Consider the following 17,683-nt stretch of genomic DNA (forward strand, 5'->3'; position numbering starts at 1 on the left):
AAAAAGCCAAACTAACATTAGAAAAAAAGGGTAAACCGCTTTAAACAAATTTAACACTCACCCCTCAGCCAGTAAATACCGTAGATGGAAGTTTGGGAGAATCCATGCGACCCGGTTTGGAATGATGCCCATTAGAACTCATCTCCAGAGATGAACCCCCACCTTGAAGTCTGCAGTACAGCTTGAACGGCTATCCAGCATGAACACAGGAGGCAAAGTGAAGCAAAAGGATCTTCTTTTAAACCTCCCGCGCTGTAGTCACGTGACCCGGCGTCTGACGTCACCACCGGCCCGGACTTTCTCCTCCCATCGCACAGAAAGCCCGGTGACTGTGCCGGACCCGCAACCAGCAACACGGGGAACCGGCCAGAACACCAGAGACCGTGACCCTGCACCAGCCACCAAACCAGGTGCGAAAAATTTTGCGCAAACTATGTGAAAACTGCTGTGCGCCGCAGCTGAAAAGATAACGCACCTGCCGCGGCGCATGCTGGTAGCAGGGACGGAGGGGGAAGGTGTGAGATTTAAAAAAAAAAAAAAAAAACTCAGCTGGGGACATGCTAGAGAGCTCCAAACCAGGAGCTATTGGAGGCAATACTAACCCTTTAACTACAGGGAGGAGACTTCTAGGCCTCCTCACCGTCACCACATCCCCATCAGAGACATGGATTCTCCAGGCTTCCCATGTGGACAGGAAACCACTGAGGCTAGGTAGGGCTGTGCTTCCTTTTATGATCTAGTTTTCCTGTCCCTGGGGGAGGAGTCCATCTCTTTGGTGGTGCTGTCGTGACGGGGTGGAAAGTCTGCTTCCCAGTTGTTTACTCCTGGGATGCGAATCGCCGAGATGGCTGGAATTCCGAGTTCCGCCCAGAGGAGAATTTTGGATACTTCGGCCATCGCCGCAGAGTTGCGAGTGCCGCCCTAGCGATTGATGTATGCCACAACAGTGGAGTTGTCCGACTGGACTCGAACCGGGCGGCCCTGAAGAAGGATCTCCCAATGTAACAGGCAGAGATAGATTGCCCTCAGCTCCAATATGTTGATTGGGAGAAGGGCTTCTTGGAAGGAACAAAGGCCCTGGACCGTCTGGTCCCGGAAAACGCCCCCCCCCCCCCAAACCCTTCGTATCCGTCGAAATGACCTGCCAGTGGATGGGCAGGAAGGAGCGCCCCTGAAGAAGTAGGGGGGAGCGAAGCCACAACAGAAGGGACCGGCGAGAGGTCCGAGGAAGGACAATCCTGCGATCGAGAGACAAAGGAGACCAGTTGAAGGGGTCGGAAATGAAACAGAGCGAACGGAATGGCCTCCATGGCCGCCACCATCTGACCCAGGACTTCCATGCAAAAGCGAATGGAAACCGTGGTGGGTTTCTGGCTATCTGTCTAGAGGAAGGGACAGTTCTGGGTTTGGACATAGCAAAAGGAGAATGAGTCTCACCCAGCACCTGTGTCCCCTGCAAAAAACAGCAGCTGAGAGGAGAACTCCGTCCTGCAGCTGAGGAGTGAGGGAGCGTCCAATGAGAAAAAGGGGCCGGATTTGAGGTCAGAACACCTCTATTGGAGGAAGGACACGCTGCTGTACACGCATAGCGCCATATAGAAGAATTTCCTGGGGGGGGTGGAGGCAAGACTGCTGGCGAGGAGCCCGCAGCCATTATAATAAGAAAAAGAACCGCCTGCGCAGGGACTCAGTCCGGACGTTAAAGGCAGGAGCAGGCAGCAACCCGACACTTAAGGGAAGCTGACAGCCCCTGTGTCGGCAGTGCGCGGTCGGCGAAAGCAGAAGTAAATGTGCGGGCCGACTGCCGCTGATAATAGGTACCGGCGTCTGCATACAAGCAGCGCTGGTAAGAAGGGAAGAAAGGGAGAACAGTCCTACACCACTGATAAGGGAGAAATCCCCCCCAGTGCAGAATACAGAAGGGTTCACCAGATGTATTAACAAGGTCCCGGTGAAATAAAGAGGAGTCGGCACCAGAAAGGGGGTCTCCAGCAGTTGAAATCTTGAAAAAAAATCTTGAACCTTAGTCTGAAGAACTTACCTAATGAAGTCCTCAGTCATCTTTTAGTCACCTGCATCATGCCGGGCTGTAACAGCGAGACGAGCAGGGAAAAGTGGGGGACCCGGACCCATGAGGTACAACCCCAGGCGCTGACCCTTGGCGAGAGGGGGTTGAAAGTACATCCACGATGCCTGTGCCCCCTCAATCGCAAAAGGGGAAAACAGTTAACGCTGTGTTCCTGAGTCCCCACCTAAAAACAGGAAAAGAAAAGGGAAATAAAAATCTAAAACGTCCCTAATCTGGAAAATAAAAAATGTTTTACCAGGTCTGGGTAATCCCAGACCAGTGTCCATCTCCTGCAGACACTAAGCTAAAACGGATTATCTCAGGCTCTGTAGGCGGGTATATCCTGCTGGGAGGAGCCGACTTTTTGGTTTCCATAGTGTCAAGTCTCCTAGCAACAACAGCATATACCCAAGGTCTTTGTCCCCCAATGGAGCTGATTAAGACCACAGATCATGTACATTACAAGAAGCTGATAAAGTTGTGCATACACACTTGCTCTGTCTTAATCATGAGGAAAAGGAGGTACAAAAACTTTGCAGGTAAATAAAACCGTGTTAAAAGAAAAACATATTATATTAATCTTTTGTAAAGTTAGTGGAAAGTGTGTGTAGGATTTTTTTTTTTTAATACATACGCTGGTTTTAAAGTAGATGCTTCCGAGCCAGATCTTTTCCTTGGCTTCACTTGCACTTCTGTCTTTACTAAAGCTTCAACTGAACTTTTCACCAACTCACTTTCATCTTTGACACCCTTTAGGGGTAAGAAATAATGCACACAAATTAGCCACAGTTTAATTTGTAAGTAAAAGTGCAAAGCATAACAAAGTAATATCAACATTTAGCAATTTTTCTAATAATGCTAATTACACTTTTTTTGTTCTATTAAAATGATTTTAAGATTTTATTTTGGAAAGATTAAATATCCAGACAGTCTGGAAAATATAAAAACTTCCGGAGAGCCAGAGTTGTGGATCATCAGGGCAGGCAAACAGGGAACCCCGGCTCTATACTTAAAGGGTACTCGAGTGGGAAAAAACATTTTTAATCAACTGGTGCCAAAAAGTTAAACAGATTTGTAAATTACTTCTGTTTAAAAATCTTAATCCTTCCAGTATCAGCTGCAGTATGCTGCAGAAGAAGCTGTGTTGTTCTTTTCTGTCTGACCACAGTGCTCTCTGCTGACACCTCGGTCCATGTCAGGAACTGTCCAGAGCAGGAACAAATCCTCATAGCAAACCTCTCCTGCTCTGGACAATTCCTGACATGGACAGAGGTGTCAGCTACTATACAGCTTCCTCTGCAGCATCAGCAGCTGATCCTTCCAGTACTTTCGAGATTAAGAATTGTATGTACAAGTAATTTACAAACCTGTTTAAGCTTTCTGGCACCAGTTTATTAGAAGAATTTTTTTTTTCCAATGGAGTGCCCCTTTAAGGATACTACACTGTTCTTTATTAATTTACACCCCCAGCAACTGATGCTTTAGGCTGCATAGGAGATGCGCAACATTTTCTGCTTAATGTCTTTATGTCCAGCTCTTAGTGACATGATGAGAAAAGGGGGAATAATAAAAATCCCTTTTCTCACCCGTGTCTATGGGAGGATGCCATAACCATAGCATGTCCTAATGCAGCCCCCAAAGGTGGATAAAGGAAAACATTTTACCACAACAGTACACCTTAAATGGTTAAAAGGGTAGACAGAATGCCTGGACCTAGAGTATACAAAGAGTCCTCTTGGGGGTGTGGGAAAATCTGGAAACTCATAAGAGTTTGGCTGGGACTTAAGGATGTAATACTGATAGAAAAATGTGTCCCTATTACACTAGTGTGAAATATTTTTGTTTTGGGTCTCTTCTTCAAATAACTGACAGCAATGACAGTACGGACCAGTTAATCACTATAACTTTTTAGACTATTGCGTGTAAAGCTGTATGTATGCTCTATGTATGCTGTGTGTTTCAGCAGAGACCACTTTTAGGTGCAACCTGCACTATGGTCATTCATGGAAAACATCCTTAGTGGTTCAGAAGAGGAGGACTTTGAATATGCCATATTCCTGCAGCAAATACAAGGTGTCCTCCATACTGAGAATGGATTAGAGTAGAGAAAACGGTGAGGCCTAGATATTGAAGATGCCAGTAGGTGAAATTCTAAAGTCACCAGGTAGCTGAGAGGACTTGTAGGGAAAAGGTTATGGCTAATCAGGTTCATAAGCCTTCATTAGTGAACTCTCAATGAAAGCTGGGAAAGAAAAACCTAAAATAAAAATTCTAAGCTTTAAACTGATTAGTTCACTTTCTGCTGGTGGGTATAAGCTGTCCAGTAGCAGAGCTCAACACTGTCTGATTAAGGTCTGCCTCCAAGTGGCAGAATTCTATACTCCTGGTTACATTGTCCCTCAATGACAAGCAAGGAACTGTTGTGCCATCTGGTTTAGCTTTTCCAAAACCTAGGTAAAAACTAATAACTACACTACATGTGATCACTTTTTTAAAATAAGCCCAAAACAACGAAACAGATCAGCAGCTAGAGATTGTTATATTTGTATGTTCACAGAGGCAAAACCCTTGAGGCCTTTTGACATGGAAACCACACCAATTTTCAAATGGTATCTTTTTTTTTTTTTTTTTTTTTTATAAAATGGAAAAAAAAAACTGCAACCAACTACTTCAATAAGAGATGGGGGAACACAAAGTAGTGACATGTACTCTTAATACACTGCTCAAAAAAATTAAGTGAACACAAACAACACAATGTAACTCCAAGTCAATCACAGTTCTGTGAAATCACACTGTCCACTCAGGAAGCAACACTGACTGACAATCAATTTCACATGCTGTTGTGCAAATGGAACAGACAACAGGTGGGAATTATAAGCAATTAGCAAGACGCCCCCAATAAAGAAGTGGTTCTGCAGGTGGTGACCACAGACCACTTCTCAGTTACTATGCTTCCTGGCTGATGTTTTGGTCACTTTTGAATGCTGGCGGTGCTTTCACTCTAGTAGTAGCATGAGATGGAGTCTACAACCCACACAAGTGGCTTAAGTAGTGCAGTTCATCAAGGAGGGATCATCAATGTGAGCTGTGGCAAGAAAATTTGCTGTGTCTGTCAGTGTAGCGTGCAGAGCATGGAGACGCTACCAGGAAACTGGCCAGTACCTCAGGAGACGTAGAGGAGGCCGTAGGAGGGCAACAACCTATACATTTTTTTGCTCCAAGGGCAAAACAAAAACCCCCACAGAGTTGTGTAGTGAACCTAGCCAATAGATACCAATTGTACAAATGTTGCATGGTTTCTTACTTCTCCACAGAGCTGAAACCTCACTTTATGCTTCAAATGCGGTTCTGAAACTGGATGACATTCAAGGTCCCAAGACTGAGTATAATCACCTTTGTCTCTCGGGAAAAAAGTAACTGGCACCTTTATGGGGGAGGGAAAAACAGTTTAACTTTATTCGAAATGTAATGCCAAGGTATTTTTAAACTCAAGAAGTTTGGTAAGATTAAAATAAAATACTTTTAGTTTCTCATGAGCTGAAAGAAGACCAGACATGCGAGAGCATCTAAAAGCTGCATAAGTTGCACGATACACATCTCCACTTTGGTCAATGGCCTAAAGAAAAAAAATAGCGCAATACAATCATTAAACCATGTTACAGCTTATAAAACACAAAAAGCCTCACAAATTAAGTTTCTATCCACTAAAGTATAGGCTCATGCTGCAGTCTTTGATGCATGTTTTCTAGCCAAGAAAAACAGTAGCTATAAGAGACAAATAGGACAATAATTCAGGTCTGGTTCACACAACAGGCACTCAACTAAGAATCTTTACAAGGAAATTCCAAGCAGATTCTTATAGCAGCAGTCTTCTCCAGAATCTGTACGTAATGTCCATGGTAGGGGATAAGTTTTAGATTGCGGGATGTCAGAGCGCTGTTGCTCCCAAAATCTCCTGTTTGGAGCACCGGCTCTACTTCACAGCGGCGCGTCACGAGCCCCGCCGGAAGCGGCGGGCTGCCACGTCCCCTCTAGATAACTCTATGGGAGAGCCAAAGATTGCCAATAGGGGATACGTTTTCTTCCATGATACTTCTCCTTTAAGCGCTATCTTATTCTCTACAGTGCAGTCTCGGCAGAATCCAGACTCCACTACTAAACTTCTGGAACGGGAAAATAAGCAGCAGAATCCCACTAAAATCAGGCTTCCGCAAGTAGATTATATATATATATATATATATATATATATATATATATATATGCAGATTATATAATATATACATACATATATATCTCCATATATATCTATCTATTTCGTAAGATTTACTCTGATATTAGCTCTAGGATTGCCCCTTTGCCATAGCCAAAGGACACGTTCAATAAACCAGGTTCACACCAACTTCTGCATGCATTCTGACCCTCGGTCGTGTTTATTTACAGAGATTGCAGGATAGACAAAATAAAGCCTAGGCAGTCTGTCTGCCAACTGGTGAGCTAATCCCTGTTAGTTAAAACATGCGAACGGCAACCTCATAAGACACAGTCTACACTTGAACATAAAGTTTTATTCACACACAACCGACTGTGGTGTGTGCTTCCAAGATCACAGTCTTTCACTTGGTCACTGGTGTGTCTGTGTCCACCACAGCCTCTTGCTGTGTGCCTGTCTGGCAGAGGGACGCTTCCTTAAAGGGGTAGTCCAGTGGTGAAAAACGTATCCCCTATCCTAAGGATAGGGGATAAGTTTGAGATCGCGGGGGGTCCGACCGCTGGGGCCCCCTGCGATCTCTCTGTACTGGGCCCCGGCTCTCCGCCCAGATAGCGGATGTCGACCCCCGCACGAAGAGGCGGCCGACACGCCCCCTCAATACATCTCAATGGCAGAGCCGGAGATTTTCGAAGGCAGCGCTTCGGCTCTGCCATAGAGTTGTATTGAGGGGGCGTGTCGGCCGCCGCCTCGTGCGGAGGTCGACACGTCCCCTTCCCGCGGGCTGTCGGGGCTCCGTACAGGAGATCGCAGGGGGCCCCAGCGGTCAGACCCCCCGCGATCTCAAACTTATCCCATATCCTTAGGATAGGGTATAAGTTGCTCACCACTGAGTCACCACTGGACTACTCCTTTAAATCCTTTTCCTGTCTGCTGGCCTCAACAGTTTCAGGCACCAATGAAGAAATTCTGCTAGGTCAGCTAGGAATATATATTCATTACCTGCAATCCTGCCTGAATGTCCCATTCTAAAATTATATTATATTAATATATCTACCTATGTATCTATATATATATATATATATATATATATATATATATACACATACATACACATACACATATACACACACACACACACACACACACACACACAAACATATATATATATATATATATATATATTAAAACATAATTTTTAAGGCTAGGAACGTTATTTTGGTATTGCAAAAATATCCCACATTAATACAGCTTTTATGATAATTGGGGGAAAAAAAAACAACATGCCATATACACACATCAGAATCTCCCAATAGCAGACACTAATGGGGGACACAAAATAAAAAAAAATTAAAAAATTTAAAAAGAGGATTTTGCTAATAAAAGATGTCCCCTATTGGGAAAATAAGTCTCAAAAAAACTTTTTCAATTACGGAATACTGTACTCACTCCAGAGTGTAATTACCTGTAAAACATGATAAAAAGCACTATTACAGTAGAATCTCCCAGTTCCATTTACTCAGTACTATTTCATTTCCCCCCCTTGATTCCTACAATGCCTTTTCATTCCACCCCACTTGAACCCCCCCCCCCCCCGTGCCACTTTTCCGCTCGATTGCCCCTGTACCACTTCATTCCCCTTTATCACCCTGTGCCAAATCATCCACATTTATCACCTATACCCGTATTAATTTTCCCCTTCCCTCCTCCCCCTGTTCTTCTTCTTACCTGACCAGCAGGCTCAGGTGCAGGGGCTCTCAGTGGGTTTGACGTTCTCCTGCTGTCCCCTACAATGCACCAACTAAGAGGCTGTGAGCAGCGACGGCCGCCAGCAGTGACGAGTGACGCTCCTGACATCACCTGTCAGTGCCCGCAGCTGCTGCTCTCAGTAAGAGGACATCAAACCCACAGGAACTGTCCAGAGCAGGATAAAATCCTTTTATCAAACCTATTCTGCTCTAGACAGTTCCTCACACGGACAGAGGTGTCAGCAGAGAGTACTGTGGTCCGACAGAAAAGGAATTCAAAAAGAAAAGAACTTCCAGTGGAGCATACAGCAGCTGATAAGTACTAGAAGGATTAAGATTTTTTTAAAGTAGTAATTTACAAATATGTTTAACTTTCTGGCACCAGTTGATTTAGAAAAAAAAAAAAATTTCCTTAGGAGTACCCCTTTAAAGCCTTTGAGCCTGCTGGCCAGGTAAGTAGAACAAGAGGGTGAGGAAGGAAGGGGAAAAGTGATGCGGCACAAGAGGAAAGGGGGGGGGGGGAGATGATTTGGCACAAGGGGAATAAGGTGGCACAGGGGGATGAAGGGGAATAAGGTGGCACAGGGGGATAAAGGGGAATGAAATGGCACAGGGGGATAAAGGGGAATGAAATGGCACAGGGGGATAAAGGGGAATGAAATGGCACAGGGGGATAAAGGGGAATGTCAGAGGTGGGATAAAGGGGGAAAAGAAATGGGGGTGATGAATTTGCACAGAGGGTAGCAAAGGGGAAATTAAATGGCACAGGGGGTGGATCACATGTGTGCTAGCAGCCGGCTTGTATGCTTGGCTCCCCGCCACTGCGGGTTATACACACATCGTCAGGATTTATCCCAGATAGACGCCATAACTGTGAGTAACTATCTCTTTTGCTTTACAGGTACCCTACTCTTTACGGCAACTATATGTATACTGAGGACCATTGTTTCTATGTGTTTCCTTGCAGGTTGCGTCCGGGTCCTGTCATCTATATGCTGTATAGAGTACTAGTGCATGACATCCAGCATGCTCTTCTCAGGGGTCGCTACTGTATCAGCTACCCTTGATGTTAATTACTATATGTAATGACTGTATTTATGCCCGTCAGCCCCTGATGAGGTCACATGTAACAATGTGCTGAAACACGTTGGACAGAGCTAGTAATTCTATTCAATTATTCATTACCAGCATACAATTTAATTAGGCTTTTGCATCTGTGGGGCAATCTCTACATATGCAATTTTAACAGCCTTGTTTCTGTCTATCTTTAGTTACAGGGCTGACATTCTTGCCCTGTCACCTATTTATACATCACTTTGTTTAATCAGTGTGTTTTAATCTAAACATTAAAAGCTATATTTTATTAGCACCTCAATATTTTCTCCCCCCTACTATTTTCCTTATGCTCTTTGGGAGTTGTCTATATAAGGGAGTGGACACCAGTACCAGTCCACAAGATTATTAACAGGGGGTGGATCAGACAGAAATTATGTAGCACAGGGGGTAAAGGGGGAGGATGATTTGGCACACAGGGAATAAAGTAGCATAGGGGAATAAGAGAGAGAGAGGCAAATGTGGTCAGTGGTCGTACAGAAGCAGGAGACCACTGTTTAAACAGTGAACTTCTGCTTCTGTGATGGTGCAGTGGGGGACATGGCCCCCTGTGAGTCGGGCCCCTTACTGAAGTATTGGCTGTACAACCCTCTGACAGCCGCCCTGTGCACAAGGTAGGGCCGGCACATAGGCCTGGTTGACCCCTATTGGGAGTATTTGGTCCGCTATTGGGAGGTGTCCGCTAAAGGGAGATTTTACTGTTTATGTGTTTATATGAATTTTGACCAGCCTTCATTTATCCCTGGCTTTCCAGTCAAGGTTGCCATCAAAAATCGCCTTAAACATGTTGGCTCATATAACTTCTACTCCTGGAAAAGGAGGTTCAGAGAGAGCAAGTCCTGTGTACCCAGTTTAAATGGAAAGGCAGTTGAGCATGTACACTGATGCTCCATTCCACTCTATGTAACTGATTAAGTAAGAAGTGGACTCTAAGCAGATCTATCTCCTGCTAGGTTGTGTGAGTTTTTCAGCAATAGGGAGTAGACAAGAGCCCTGTGCAAGACTTATTTCCTAATACTGCTGCCGCTGGTTTTTCTGACTATTGCCACTGGCTCCCGCAAGTTGCGTGTTCTACTCCCACCTGCAATGTGCTTTTTTCTTTTTTTCCCCCCAATCCTGCCTGCAAACATTTTGTCACAGCTATTAGAGATAGCCTCCCCTATGGCATTTCATCACCCCCCTGTGGAATTTCAGAGGCTTGCGCAGGATTTTGTGGGACCAACTATACGTTCTGTGACCATCTGCTCAAGACTAAAAACCGCCCACTACTACAAGTTTTTTTTATTGGGTCCTGCACGTTCCCAATCGAATTGCAGTCCTCGTGACTGGACTGTTGAAGGTTTAAAATTTTTTTCCCAGAATTATCATAAAAGCTGTATTAATGTGGGATATTTTTGCATAGCATTCTATCATACAGTATCACAATAATGTTCCTAGCCTTAAAAGCAATGTTTTAATGTAATAAATATATATATATATATATATATATATATATATATATATATATATATACACACACACACACACACACACACACACACACACACACACACACACAGTGGGGCAAAAAAGCATTTAGTCTGCCACCAATTGTTCAAGTTCTCCCACTTAAAAAGATGAGAGAGGCCTGTAATTTTCATCATAGGTATAACTCCTTTGAGAGACATAATGAGGGGAAAAAAATCCATAAAATCACATTGTCTGATTTTAAAAACATTTTTTGCAAATTATGGTGGAAAATAAGTATTTGGTCAATAACAAAAAATGTTCTCCATACTTTGTTATATACCCTTTGTTGGCAATGACAGAGGGCAAACATTTTCTGTAAGTCTTCACAAGGTTTTCACACACTGTTGCTGGTATTTCAGCCCATTCCTCCATGCAGATCTCCTCTAGAGCAGTGATGTTTTGGGGCTGTCGATGGGTAACACAGTCTTTCAACTCCCTCCAAAGGTTTTCTATGGAGTTGAATGCTGGAGACTGGCTAGGCCACTCAAAGACCTTGAAATGCTTCTTAAGAATCCACTCCTTCGTTGCCCGGGTGGTGTGTTTGGGATCATTGTCATGGTGAAAGACCCAACCACGTGTCATCTTCAATGCCCTTGCTGATGGAAGGAGATATTCACTCAAAATCTCACAATACATGGCCCCATTCATTCTTTCCTTTACACAGATCAGTTGTCCTGGTCCCTTTGCTGAAAAATAGTCCCAAAGCATGATGTTTCCACCCCCATGCTTCACAGTAGGTATGGTGTTCTTTGGATGCAACTTATCATTCTTTCTCCTCCAAACACAACAAGTTGAGTTTTTACCCAAAAGTTTTTACTTTGGTTTTTTATCTGACCATATGACATTCTCCCAATCCTCTTCTGGATCATCCAAATGCTCTCTAGAAAACTTCAGACAGGCCCGTACATGTAGTGACAAGCAGGGGGACACGTCTGGCACTGCATGATTTGAGTCCCTGGTGGCGTAGTGTGTTATGGATGGTAGCCTGTTACTTTGGTCCCAGCTCCCTGCAGGTCATTCACTAGGTCCTCCCGTGTGGTTCTGAGATTTTTGCTCACCGTTCTTGTGATCATTTTGACACCACGGGATGAGTTCTTGCGTGGAGCCCCAGAATGAGGGAGATTATCAGTGGTCTTGTATGTCTTCCATTTTCTAATAATTGCTCCCACAGTTGATTTCTTCACACCAAGCTGTTTGTCTATTGCAGATTCAGTCTTCCCAGCCTGGTGCAGGTCTACAATTTTGTTTCTTCGACAGCTCTTTGGTCTTGGCCATAGTGGAGTTTGGAGTGTGACTGAGGTTGTGGACAGGTGTCTTTTATACTGATAAGTTCAAACAGGTGCCATTAAAGGAGTACTCTGGTGCAGAGTATTCCTGCTCCGTCCTGTCCGGGCTGCAAAAAAAATGAAAGTAAACCATCTCTCACCTTCCTGGGTTCCCGCAGAGCGCCACTACAGCTGATCGGTCCTCCGGTCCATCTCCTTCATACTTCCGTGTGAAAGAAGCGTCACATGGCGCTCAGCCTATCGCCAGCCGCCGCAATGTTCAGCCTCGGCCCATAATAGGCTGAGCGCCATGTGACGCTTTGTTCACACGGAAGTATGAAGAAGATGGACCGGAGGACCGATCAGCTGTAGCGGCGCTCCGCGGGAACCCAGGAAGGTGAGAGATGGTTTACTTTCATTTTTTTTGCAGCCCGGGCAGGACAGAGCAGGAATACTCTGCACCAGAGTACTTCTTTAATACAGGTAATGAGTGGAGGACAGGAGACTCTTAAAGAAGTTACAGGGCCTGTGAGAGCCAGAAATCTTACTTGTTTGTAGGTGACTAAATACTTATTTTGCTCCATAATTTGCAAATAAATTCTTTTAAAAATCTGACAATGTGATTTTATGGATTTTTTTTTCTCATTATGTCTCTCATAGTTGATAGTTGAGGTATACCTATAATGAAAATTACAGGCCTCTCATCTTTTTAAGTGAGAGAACTTGCACAATTGGTGACTAACTAAATACTTTTTTGCCCCACTGTACATACACACACACACACACACACACACTTTATCATACACACCATACCTTAACATAAGGGGGTGCGAAAGATGAGAGAAGCCATTTCATATCTGTATCACTTGAATTTTCAATATCCAATAGCGTCTCTAATATGTAGTAAAAAAATAAATAAATAAAGGAGGAGGTGACATTAAAAGGAAAAACTGAAAAACAGGACATTGAATATTTTCTTCAGTTACCCAAGCCACCAGTACTGCACACATTGTGGGCAGAGTTCACAGATCAAAATATATGGATAATAAACACAATTGTGAGATGTACACTTCATATGGAAATGTATTAATAAGGCAAAATATCAAAGGCTATGTTGAATTCTATTTTCACTGGGTGTATGTGCTGAGCATTTTCAGAATAAATACAGAAAATAAAAAAAAGGTTACCTGAACTTCCACCTGCAGCAGTTCTTGGAAACACTACAGTCCGATTCTTTATTTCAACTTTAGACAAGTAAGCTTTAGAGAGAGGTTTTGCTACATGAATTGGTGCTTCCAGACGGGGAGAAAGGACAGATGACGACTTTGGTACGCCTTCATTTACAGACACAACTGAGGAAACCTCACTAGTTATCTGAACTTTAACAATCTGTTGCAAAATAAATTAAAGAACTACTGCACTGATGATACACAAAAGGATAAAAAACATTAAATATTTCTTATAAGGGAGTGTCCGAGATTTACTTTAACAGTCCAAGTATGTGACAGATATTTTTAAACAGCCTGAGTAATTTGGATAAATCTGGTGGAGGTTTAGATTGTCTAGTCCAAGCTTACACTGTCTAACCAAATTTTGGACCAACTATCAGCTGGCTTAAACAGCATCCCCTGTGTCACAGTTCTGGTGCATAGTGTTGCATCTTAAGCTATACCCACTTGCAGAGGCCATAAACCCTTTTGCTGAACCACATACCTTTTAATGGACAGTGGGAAAAAAAAAAATGTTCTATGACTTGTACTACATTACAGTGGTGTGGAAATTTTATAAAAAACTACTTGTCCACGGGACTAAAATGGAGCAAAATCTACTTGTCCCTCATGACGATCCACTTGTCCCGGACAATTTTCGCTTTTACGCTATGATTTTTTCCTCCTCGCCCTATAATAGCCATAACTACCTACTATAATTAGAGATGAGCGAATTTACAGCAAATTCGATTCGTCACGAACTTCTCGGCTCGGCAGTTGATGACTTTTCCTGCATAAATTAGTTCAGCTTTCAGGTGCTCCGGTGGGCTGGAAAAGGTGGATACAGTCCTAGGAGACTCTTTCCTAGGAATGTATCCACCTCTTCCAGCCAACCGGAGCACCTGAAGGCTGAACTAATTTACGCAGGATAAGTCATCAACTGCAGAGCCGAGAAGTTAGTGACGAATCGAATTTACTGTAAGTTTGCTCATCTCTAACTATAAGGATACCTGTTAATTTTTCAATAACATACTCTGAACCAAAAAAATATATATATATTAAGGGAAGTGAAATTGAAATAGTAAAAGATAATTTTGCAGATTTGGTGGTTTTCTTTTCTGCGCCATTTACCTTGTGGTAGAGATAACATGTTAGTTTTATACTTTAGGCGCCTGATTACAGCAATACCAGATTTGTATAGTTTACGTCATGTTTTACTAATTCTGGACTTTTTCTAATTTTTTTTATTTGCCATTTTTTAACCCCTGTAGCTTTATTTTTTTTCCACATACCAGGCTGTATGAGGGCTCATTTTTTGCGCCATAATCTGTTTTTTGTATCAGCACCATTTTGGTATTGATCTGACTTTTTAATCGCTTTTTAACTTTTTTTTCTGGGATATTATAAAAATTGCAAATCTGTGGTTTGGTATTTTTTCTTTATTTACCGTACGGGATACATAATGTTATATTTTAATAGGTGGTACAATTCCGCACAAAGCGATACCAAATATGTTTATTTTTATTATGTTTACATGTTTTTATATAGGAAAAGGGGGTGATTTGAACTTTTAACATGGAAGTGATTAATGCAGCGGTCTTCAAACTGTGGCCCTCCAGATGTTGCAAAACTACAACTCCCAGCATGCCCAGACAGCCAGCTTTGACAGCGGCGATCTAAAGGGTTAATAGCCAGCTGCAGCGATCGCTGCATGCTGGCTATTAGTGGCGGCCCCCGGCTACTGAGAACAGCCGGGGGCTGCAGAGTGTGGAGCGGGCAGGAGTCCGGAGCCCGCTCCATACATACTGCTGAGCGCCGCATGCATCTTCCCGAGCAGACGCGCCTCCTCCCCTCAGCTCTCCGAAACTACAGCTGGGGGGGGGGAGTGAAGGCAGAGGACGCAGGTCTGCACGGGGAGCAAGAAGCCACGCCCCCTCATCTCCCCCCGCACATCTGCAGAGCAGGGGAGAGAAGACAAATACACAGCTTCTCATCTCCCCTGCTCTGCTTCAGAGGACACAGGTTTTTATAGCCGGGGGCTGCAGAGTATGGAGCGGGCAGGAGTCGGGAGCCCGCTCCATACAGACTGCAGAGTTCCGGGCGACTTGTCAGGTCCGGCCCTGCCTAAGGGCCGGACAAATTCACCTGCCCGGCGCCGGAAACTGCTTATCCCGGGCGTCGGGCGATAGGAATTCCACATCCCTGCATTAATTTAAATAATGTTTTTCAGAATTCTGGCACATTTGCAATAGTAAATCTGCCTATGAGTGTCCGGACAGACTCCCTTTGAATGCAAAAACTCAACAGAGAAGCCACAAATACAATTTATATAGCAACACAGTGTGGCGGCTTCCATAAGGCTTAGGCTGCTTTCACACTGTAATTACTCCATTACAAACGGACGTTAATGGCTTTTTTTTTCTTCAACTTTGCGAACCATTAACGTCCGTTATTGTAATGGAGTATAACGGGAGTTATAACAGGCAAAGAGGATCCCATTCCGTTATAACTCCTGTTATTGTGACCGAAGATAGCGGGAGAAAGACTGTGCAAGTACTAATTTTTCTCCCGCTATCTTCATAACAGCCGTTACACTACCAGCACTAAACGGTAGTGTGAAAGGAGCCTTACAAATATTCCACCACAATAAGGAGAAATATTTAAAGAACCATCAATCTCCACATTATAAGAAAAGTACCTTTTGACCAATGTCACAATGGACGTAGATCTGGCCATTCCATGGAAGCATGGTCTGCTTTGTGGATACCAAAGGATTTGGACTCACTAGGATAATTGCATGGTCCCTAGAGAGGGGGGGGGGAGTTAAACATGTATTAACATTACTTGTTGAGTCTCGAAGAAATGTTGTCATTTAAAAAAAATTTTTTTTTTTTTTTTTTACTTTTAAGAGTGTGACTTACTGAGGCTCCACATGTCCATGCTGCGGCGTAATGGTAAGACAATGCGCAGGCCAAGACAGATCAAACTGTAACGATTTTGGAGAATTGTTCTCAATTCGGATATGTCCTGTTCCTGCCAGGCCACCTGAAAAAAATAGCAGTCTTGGGTTACTTAAAAATAAAAACATTACTACAAGGGCTGTTGCAGCCATAGGTAGTACTTGTGATTTATTGCTAATTTTCAAGAGACTCCTGAACTGAGAGCTTAAAAACTATTGGAAGCTCAGGTGCCATCCAAGTGCTACCCACAGCCCATATAAGACTACTTGTATGCGTAAGGGATAGAAGATATCCAATCAGCCATAACATTAAATCCATAGACAGGTGGAGTGATAACTTTATATTATATTTAGACAATTTGTGGAATGTATAAGGCAGGAAGTGAGCAGTTCCTTTCATAAAAAACAAACCTTTGCTTTTTTGATCGCACGAGGTATCACTCCAAAAACCCTGTGAGTGAAAATTAGCCAGGAAAACAGGTGGCACTGTGTCTTGTTCCCGCCGGCTGAGAGATCCATATATTTGTCTGCACAGACTATGCGCCCAATCAGCTTTGGTTATCTGGAGGAGGGGTAGCGGATTCCTCGTGCCAAGTAAGTGGAGGGGACTATCTGCCCAACAAGGGGGAATGATTTGAGGGGACTACCTGCTTATTTGGGGGGCTAATCTGAGAGGGACTAACTGCCTACCTGGGGAGGATAACTGCCTACAGTGAGGGGAGGGGGCTAATCTGAGTTGACTACCTACCTGCCTGGCTACCTTACTACCTGGTTAGCTACCTACCTACTTGCCCTTTTTCTGTGTTGGACACCAAAGGGGGCATTATTACAGTTTGGGGACAAATAGATGGGAAAATTAGGTAGAGTACGGGAGGACACTGGAAAAAATGCGGACCGAGGCCCACATTTACTAAACTGGCTAATTATTAGACAGTGCATTAGACAGTGCATGCGCAGCGAAACGCGTTGCATCTAATAAACCCAACTTGATTTTATGCTGCACTCCTCCTGGTTCCTCTATCCAGCGCCGACATCTCCTACTACACGGTCAAATTGCTTATCTACTGCCTCTTAGGAGGGCTGCGGATGACGACACAAGCATTTACAGGCGCTTCCCATTGTTGTGTGTGTGCACACAACCAACTCTGGTAAGCGGCGTGGGATAGATCGTTTCCCTTCCCTATGGGCCTGACCTGCTGATCCCGCACATGGAGCGCCTTCTGCTTTCCTTATAGATTATCTACATTTGAAATTTGTCCCAGTGTATCATGATGATTGATAAATCTGGCACAACTTAAAGGGGTACTCCCATGGAAAAATATAATAAATTACTTCTATTAAAAAATCTTAATCCTTCCATCTAGGGGCTGTATACTACAGAGGAAATGCTTTACATTTTAGATTTCTCTGATGTCATGACCACAGTGCTCTCTGCTGACCTCTGCTGTCCATTTTAGGAACTGTCCAGAGCAGGAGAAAATCCCCATAGCAAACATATGCTGCTCTGGGCAGTTCCTAAAATGGACAGCAGATGTCAGCAGAGAGCACTGTGGTCATGACATCAGAGAAATCTAAAAAGTAAAGCATTTCCTCTGTAGTATATAGC

General features: G+C 43.7%; 1 protein-coding gene across 5 annotated transcripts in view; it reads right to left on the reverse strand.

Annotated features, from left to right (window-relative positions):
* The window catches only part of CEP192 (centrosomal protein 192), a 208,911-nt gene that overhangs the window by 15,904 nt on the left and 175,324 nt on the right, over positions 1-17,683 (reverse strand). For 4 of the 5 annotated variants that reach the window (XM_056521514.1, XM_056521513.1, XM_056521511.1 and 1 more), the window contains 7 exons: positions 16,040-16,163; positions 15,817-15,922; positions 13,098-13,299; positions 12,724-12,803; positions 5,589-5,684; positions 5,373-5,492; positions 2,703-2,818 (listed from right to left, as the gene is read on the reverse strand). In XM_056521514.1, the coding sequence (XP_056377489.1) occupies positions 2,703-2,818; positions 5,373-5,492; positions 5,589-5,684; positions 12,724-12,803; positions 13,098-13,299; positions 15,817-15,922; positions 16,040-16,163 (844 nt within the window). The remainder of the gene's footprint in view (positions 1-2,702; positions 2,819-5,372; positions 5,493-5,588; positions 5,685-12,723; positions 12,804-13,097; positions 13,300-15,816; positions 15,923-16,039; positions 16,164-17,683) is intronic. The other variant, XM_056521515.1, reaches the window with a different exon arrangement.

Source organism: Hyla sarda, chromosome 5, assembly GCF_029499605.1.
Source record: "Hyla sarda isolate aHylSar1 chromosome 5, aHylSar1.hap1, whole genome shotgun sequence".
Taxonomy (NCBI): Eukaryota; Metazoa; Chordata; class Amphibia; order Anura; family Hylidae; genus Hyla; species Hyla sarda.